The following is a 7904-nucleotide window of genomic DNA, read 5'->3' as shown; positions in this document are numbered from 1 at the left end:
CCTTCTTTAGTGAAAAAAATAAATAATAATTCTTAAATTAATCTTAATGTTTAATTATTAATCATGAAATGATGTTATTATATTAAATAAATACTAATAAAGATATATTTTACAAACAAAGTTACAGGAATGTACACATGATCCCATGTTTACATCTCATTGTGCAACATGTGAATGTTTTAGTGGGAACTTAAATGCGATATCGGAAAGGGGTACAAATTATTTCCAAAGCAGGACCCCCACCCAGACATACAATACTAGTACACAGCTCATGAAAAACAAAATGTTGTGTTACTGTCATTGTAAGTGGGCCAAAACACTTATTTTAGAAATTAATCCCATGGAAATGACTTCTGTCATTTGATTATAATAATAAAACATTGAACTTGGTATTTAGTCAGGTTTGGGACAGGTGTGCTGCTGGTGTGGCCTCAGTGTGCACATCTAAGTTAAAGTACCACACACTAGGTGTGATGAAATTTTTCCTATGCATTTGACCCATCAAATGTTTGTTCAGCCCCTGGGAGGTGAGGGGAGCAGTGAGCAGCAGCGGTGCCACGCTCGGGAATCATTTTTGGTGATTTAACCCCCAATTCCAACCCTTGATGCTGAGTGCCAAGCAGGGAGGTAATGGCTCCCATTTTTATAGTCTTTGGTATGACTCGGCCGGGGTTTGAACTCACAACCTACCCATCTCAGGGCGGACACTCTAACCACTAGGCCACTGAGTAGGTCCACGCATATGGAAAATTAGAGGGAACATTGTTTGGGGGTATCAAACACGGAGGCTCCAGGTTACACGAGGACCACTTTATTTACCTTCTTTCAAAAACCTCCGCTCCACTCCAACGTGTCATCACTTCCGCTCTTAGCGCCTTCAAAATAAGAGCTCAAGGCATATACTGTACAACAGCGCATAACAGGAACTTAACATCACAAAGAGGAAAGCCCATAAAAATAGGTTACAAAAGTTATTTAATAAGAAGCCAAAAAGTGCAAAAACAATAATGTTCGTGTTGGAGGAGTTGTGAATTAGGTACACCTGCAGTCTGCAGGTGTACCTAATGTTGTGGCCCTGCAGTCATTCACAACTCCTCCAACACGAACATTATTGTTTTTGCACTTTTTGGCTTCTTATGAAATAACTTTTTTAAATAGATTCAATCTTGCACGTGGAAAGTTTAAGTGTGGGCTTTAGTTGATATAACAATTCTACGGCGGGGGTGCAGGAGGCGGGATTACTGCGAGCCTCAGCCAGTGCGTCTTTTGCAGCCGTTTTATGATCGCTCAGCACAAGAAATACGTTACACACATTTGTTGACAAAATACACTGTACATTATATACCTCAGCTAACTAAACTATGGAAATGTATAATATAGTTAATATAGCAATACGGTCTCACTGCACAGCAGGCCAGCAGTTAGCCGAGTCCGCAATCCATGTTGAGGCACTGAGTGACGTGCCTCAACTGGCTGCTGTTCACCGCACCGTCTCTTCTCAGTATTTGAACGGCAAATGTGAAAATTCAGCGATTTTGAATAAAAATAATCGAAAACTGGTGAAGTTAAATGGAAAATGACTTTATAGTTTAATCACTGAATACATATAACAATTTAATGAATTTGTTTTCTTTTTACATTTTTTTTCTTTCAATGAGGCAGGTGAGGCGAGGCCTCACCTGCCTCTAGTGACCGCACGTCACTGGATTATAATATAATAAGACATAATAACAATGTGTGTTCTGGATCTAAATTAATTCATGGAAAATAAATTGTTAAACAATGAATCTTTTTAGTGAGGTAGCATCTTCTATTTTTCACCCAAAAACTAATTTACTTAGGTGTACAAATAAAGTCTTACTTATTAATTGTATCACATTTATTAACAAGATTGTGTAACACAAACAACAACAATATGTGACGTTAGAAAATGTGCCGACTATTAAAATTGTCATTTTGAATTTGCGTACAGGATGTAGAATGACAATGATCTCGACCCACCATTAAAACAAACGGGAAGATTGGAGCATGTGGAAGGAAGTTATGACTGTTATAATGTTCCACCACAAGGGGGCGATGTTGGTGTCGATATCAATGACTAGTCATGATCAGACCCCGACTGAAGGGCCTAATATCAGTTTGCAAGGAGATCCAAACATCTAAAGAGAAGTAACGACAATTTGATGGTTGATGGCGAGGGGGAGTTTTCGCCGCCAGGCTCCGCCCACCACCAATGAGTACCAACAGGTACTGACCCATTATGCACGACAGGGTGTCATCATCGTCATGTGTACCAACTCTGATTGCAATCTAAGTTTGTGGAGCCAAGTTATATTTCTCTATCTTCTTTTATGGGACATTCATCCTCTGCTGTTGCCATTTCTAATATAAAGTAGTGTAAAGTTCTAACTTATATCTGTCAGTAAACTCACCATGAAAGCGCTAAAACATACCGGTGTCGTGAGTTTACATTATTCACCCAAGGAACTTTAGTTATTAGAGAGCCGCGGTCGAACGGTTTTTCACGGGACACATTTCCGGCCTTGTTGTTGTTTCCGGATGAGGAGATGCTGCTCCGTTATTGATTGAAGTAAAGTCTGAATGTCATTAAAACAGTTAGCGCCATCTTTTGACACTTCTTCCACTCCCGTCCTTGCACGCTACACCGCTACAACAAAGATGACGGGGAGAAGACGCTGCTGAAGGTGAGCCACGTAAATAAGACCGCTCACAAAATGCTACATCCGGAAGCGACTGTCAGAAATCGGCTTGAAGATGATGTGTAAAACATGTAAAACATCATCTATGCAACATTTTGATCAAAGAACCACCATCACATGTTATGTAGACCACAAGGAAGTCTTTTACATTTAGAAAAATGTAATAAGACTCCTTTAATGCGCCTTGGGGGTGGATGAGATCCGCCCGGAGTTCCTTAAGGCTCTGGATGTTGTGGGGCTGTCTTGGTTGACAAGACTCTGCAACATCGCGTGGACATCGGGGGCGGTACCTCTGGATTGGCAGACCGGGGTGGTGGTTCCTCTCTTTAAGAAGGGGAACCGGAGGGTGTGTTCTAACTATCGTGAGATCACACTCCTCAGCCTTCCCGGTAAGGTCTATTCAGGTGTACTGGAGAGGAGGCTACGCCGGATAGTCAAACCTCGGATTCAGGAGGTACAGTGTGGTTTTTGTCCTGGTCGTGGAACTGTGGACCAGCTCTATACTCTCGGCAGGGTCCTTGAGGGTGCATGGGAGTTTGCCCAACCAGTCTACATGTGTTTTGTGGACTTGGAGAAGGCATTCGACCGTGTACCCCGGGAAGTCCTGTGGGGAGTGCTCAGAGAGTATGGGGTAACGGACTGTCTTATTGTGGCGGTTCGCGCCCTGTACGATCAGTATCAGAGCTTGGTCCGCATTGCCGGCAGTAAGTCGGACTCGTTTCCAGTGAGGGTTGGTCTCCGCCAAGGCTGCCCTTTGTCACCGATTCTGTTCATAACCTTTATGGACAGAATTTCTAGGGGCAGTCAGGGCGTTGAGGGGATCTGGTTTGGTGGATGCAGGATTAGGTCTCTGCTTTTTGCAGATGATGTGGTCCTGATGGCTTCATCTGGCCAGGATCTTCAGCTCTCACTGGATCGGTTTGCAGCCGAGTGGGAATCAGCACCTCCAAGTCCGAGTCCATGGTTCTCGCCCGGAAAAGGGTGGGGTGCCATCTCCGGGTTGGGGAGGAGATCTTGCCCCAAGTGGAGGAGTTCAAGTACCTCGGAGTCTTGTTCACGAGTGGGGGAAGAGTGAATCGTGAGATCGACAGGCGGATCAGTGCGGCGTCTTCAGTAATGCGGACGCTGTATCGATCCGTTGTGGTGAAGAAGGAGCCGGGCCGGAAGGCAAAGCTCTCGATTTACCGGTCGATCTACGTTCCTATCCTCACCTATGGTCATGAGCTTTGGGTTATGACCGAAAGGACCCGGCCGAATGAGTTTCCTCCGCCGGGTGGCGGGGCTCTCCCTTAGAGATAGGGTGAGAAGCTCTGTCATCCGGGGGGAGCTCAAAGTAAAGCCGCTGCTCCTCCACATGGAGAGGAGCCAGATGAGGTGGTTCGGGCATCTGGTCAGGATCCCACCCGAACGCCTCCCTAGGGAGGTGTTTAGGGCACGTCCGACCGGTAGGAGGCCACGGGGAAGACCCAGGACACGTCGGGAAGACTATATATCCCGGCTGGCCTGGGAACGCCCCGGGATCCCCCGGGAGGAGCTGGACGAAGTGGCTGGGGAGAGGGAAGTCTGGGCTTCCCTGCTTAGGCTGCTGCACCCGCGACCCGACCTCGGATAAGCGGAAGAAGATGGATGGATGGATGGATAATGCGCCTTATGTATGAAAATAGACCTGACTAGACCCGCTCATCGGCAGTGCGCCTAATAATCCGGTGCGCCCTACGGTCCGGAAAATACGGCAAGTAAATGGTCATCGGGAAAATATCTTTATTTGTGTGGTTGTTAGCTCCAGGAACATTACATTCATGTCTGACAAAGCGCAAATACTGAAGAGATGAGGCTGATATCGAAAAGTGTTGAAATGCACTGAGCAACAACAATTAGCTTTTGCAAGCTGCCAATGTTTTATAAAAAAAAAAAAGGGTAGATTGTTTTCTGCATAAAGTGCTAAAACTAAATTACGTTCCCCGTGCTTCGTTCGAGTAACTAAAGAAGGCAAAAAAAAAAAAAGCTTGGCATCTGAAGTAAATGTAATTCCCATTTACTGACCTGCCTTGGTCCTGGTCCTGCAGTCTGGGGCTGGCGAGGCCTGCAGGCACGTCATTGCTACAAAGGCAGTCGTTGAAAAATGCAGAGTTTTTCCACTTGTTCATGCAGAGTGCGACATATTTCAGGTGCCATTCGAAGGGTTTTATAATTGAGATCGGCACCAAAATCGAGGTCAAAAGTATCTTTGACAAAAAAAAATAAAAAAACAGACAGATTATCTTATTTTAAGTACGAAACCCTGAAGCAGTGAAGTTGTCACGTTGTGTAAATGGTAAATAAAAAGAGAATACAACAAATCCTTTTCAACTTATATTCAATTGAAAAGACGGCAAAGACAAGATACTTAACGTTCCAACTGGTAAACTTAATTTTTTGCAAATATTAGCTCATTTGGAATTGTTTCAAAAAAGCTGGCACAAGTGGCAAAAAAGACTGAGAAAGTTGAGGAATGCTCATCAAACACTTATTTGGAACATCCCACAGGTGAACAGGCTAATTGGGAACAGGTGGGTGCCATGATTGGGTATACAAGCAGCTTCCATGAAATGCTCAGTCGTTCACCAACAAGGACGGGGCGAGGGTCACCGCTTTGTCAACAAATGCGTGAGCAAATTGTTTAAGAACAACATTTCTCGACCAGCTATTGCAAGGAATTTCGGGATTTCACCATCTAAGGTCTGTAACATCATCAAAATGTTCAGAAAATCTGGAGAAATCACTGCACGTAAGCGATGATATTACGGACCTTCGATCCCTCAGGCGGTACTGCGTCAAGAAGCGACATCAGTGTGTAAAGGATATCACCACATGGGCTCAGGAACACTTCAGAAAACCACTGTCAGTAACTACAGTTCACCGCTACGTCTGTAAGTGCAAGTTGAAACTCTACTATGCAAAGCGAAAGCCATTTATCAACAACACCCACTGGGCCTGAGCTCATCTAAGATGGACTCATGCAAAGTGGAAAAGTGTTCTGTGGTCTGACAAGTCCACATTTCATATTGTTTTTGGAAACTGTGGACGTCGTGTCCTCTGGACCAAAGAGGAAAAGAACCATCCGGAACAACTTAAGCTGTACATCAAGCAAGAATGGGAAATAATTCCACCTGAAGAGCTTCAAAAATGTGTCTCCTCAGTTCCCAAGCGTTTACTGAGTGTTTTAAAAGGAAAGGCCATGTAACACAGTGGTAAAAATGCCCCTGTGACAACTTCTTTGCAATGTGTTGCTGCCATTAAATTCTAAGTTGATGATTATTTGCCCCAAAAAAAAAAGCAAATTATTGTATTCTGTTTTTATTTACGAATTACACAAAGAGACAACTTCACTGGTTTTGGGTTTTGTAATATAGCTCAGATTCTAGAATGCATATTATGAGACAAGCAAATTGGCTTAACATAAAAAAGCCAAGGAACAAAAAAGGTCCTTCCGGTCAAAAGTAAGCACTTTTGGCCTTAATTTCAGATTTTCATTATTGCACCCAGGTTGAATCGAGGCAACTTTCAATGCCTGGCTGGCGGTCGACTGACACACCCTCCACCGTCGACTAGTAGCTCGCGATCGACGTAATGGGCACCTCTGTTTTAGTGGGACTACATTATTCACCTCCAAGTCCGAGTCCATGGTTCTAGCCCGGAAAAGGGTGGAATGGGGAGGAGACCCTGCCCTAAGTGGAGGAGTTCAAGTACCTCGGAGTCTTGTTCACGAGTGAGGGAAGAGTGGATCGTGAGATCGACAGGCGGATCGGTGCGGCGTCTTCAGTAATGCGGACGCTGTATCGATCCGTTGTGGTGAAGAAGGAGCTGAGCCGGAAGGCAAAGCTCTCAATTTACCGGTCGATCTACGTTCCCATCCTCACCTATGGTCATGAGCTTTGGGTTATGACCGAAAGGACAAGATCACGGGTACAAGCGGCCGAAATGACTTTCCTCCGCCGGGTGGCGGGGCTCTTGAGGGTACATGGGAGTTTGCCCAACCAGTCTACATGTGCTTTGTGGACTTGGAGAAGGCATTCGACCGTGTATCCCGGGAAGTCCTGTGGAGAGTGCTCAGAGAGTATGGGGTATCGGACTGTCTGATTGTGGCGGTTCGCGCCCTGTATAATCAGTGTCAGAGCTTGGTCCGCATTGCCGGCAGTAAGTCGGACTCGTTTCCAGTGAGGGTTGGACTCTGCCAAGGCTGCCCTTTGTCACCGATTCTGTTCATAACCTTTATGGACAGAATTTCTAGGCGCAGTCAAGGCGTTGAGGGGATCTGGTTTGGTGGCTGCAGGATTAGGTCTCTGCTTTTTGCAGATGATGTGGTCCTGATGGCTTCGTCTGGCCAAGATCTTCAGCTCTCACTGGATCGGTTCGCAGCCGAGTGTGAAGCGACTGGGATGGGAATCAGCACCTCCAAGTCCGAGTCCATGGTTCTCGCCCGGAAAAGGGTGGAGTGCCATCTCCGGGTTGGGGAGGAGATCTTTCCCCAAGTGGAGGAGTTCAAGTACCTCAGAGTCTTGTTCACGAGTGGGGGAAGAGTGGATCGTGATATCGATAGGCGGATCAGTGCGGCGTCTTCAGTAATGCGGACGCTGTATCGATCTGTTGTGGTGAAGAAGGAGCCGAGCCGGAAGGCAAAGCTCTCGATTTACCGGTCAATCTACGTTCCCATCCTCACCTATGGTCATGAGCTTTGGGTTATGACCGAAAGGACAAGATCACGGGTACAGGCGGCCCAAATGACTTTCCTCCGCCGGGTGGCGGGGCTCTCCCTTAGAGATAGGGTGAGAAGCTCTGCCATCCTGGAGGAGCTCAAAGTAAAGCCGCTGCTCCTCCACATGGAGAGGAGCCAGATGAGGTGGTTCGGGCATCTGGTTAGGATGCCACCCGAACGCCTCCCTAGGGAGGTGTTTAGGGCACGTCCGACCGGTAGGAGGCCAAGAAGGAAGACCCAGGACACGTTGGGAAGACTATGTCTCCCGGCTGGCCTGGGAACGCCTCGAGATCCCCCGGGAAGAGCTGGACGAAGTGGCTGGGGAGAGGGAAGTCTGGGCTTCCCTGCTTAGACCTCGGATAAGCGGAAGAAGATGGATGGATGGACTGACATTATCCACCCACGGACGTTCCCATCCTCACCTATGGTCATGAGCTTTGGGTTATGAC

At 46.4% G+C, this 7904-nt stretch overlaps 1 protein-coding gene across 1 annotated transcript in view; it reads right to left on the bottom strand.

Annotated features, from left to right (window-relative positions):
• Nucleotides 1-4818, bottom strand: part of LOC133609162 (major histocompatibility complex class I-related gene protein-like) — a 13703-nt gene extending 8885 nt beyond the window's left edge. The window contains exon 1 of the mRNA XM_072913578.1: nucleotides 4764-4818. Coding sequence (XP_072769679.1) covers nucleotides 4764-4818 — 55 coding nt within the window. The remainder of the gene's footprint in view (nucleotides 1-4763) is intronic.
• Nucleotides 4819-7904: the final 3086 nt, after the last annotated feature.

The sequence above is a fragment of the Nerophis lumbriciformis genome, linkage group LG07 (assembly GCF_033978685.3).
Source record: "Nerophis lumbriciformis linkage group LG07, RoL_Nlum_v2.1, whole genome shotgun sequence".
NCBI lineage: Eukaryota > Metazoa > Chordata > Actinopteri > Syngnathiformes > Syngnathidae > Nerophis > Nerophis lumbriciformis.
The sequence above is the reverse complement of the archived record's forward strand: the minus strand, read 5'-3'. Positions and strand labels throughout refer to the sequence as shown.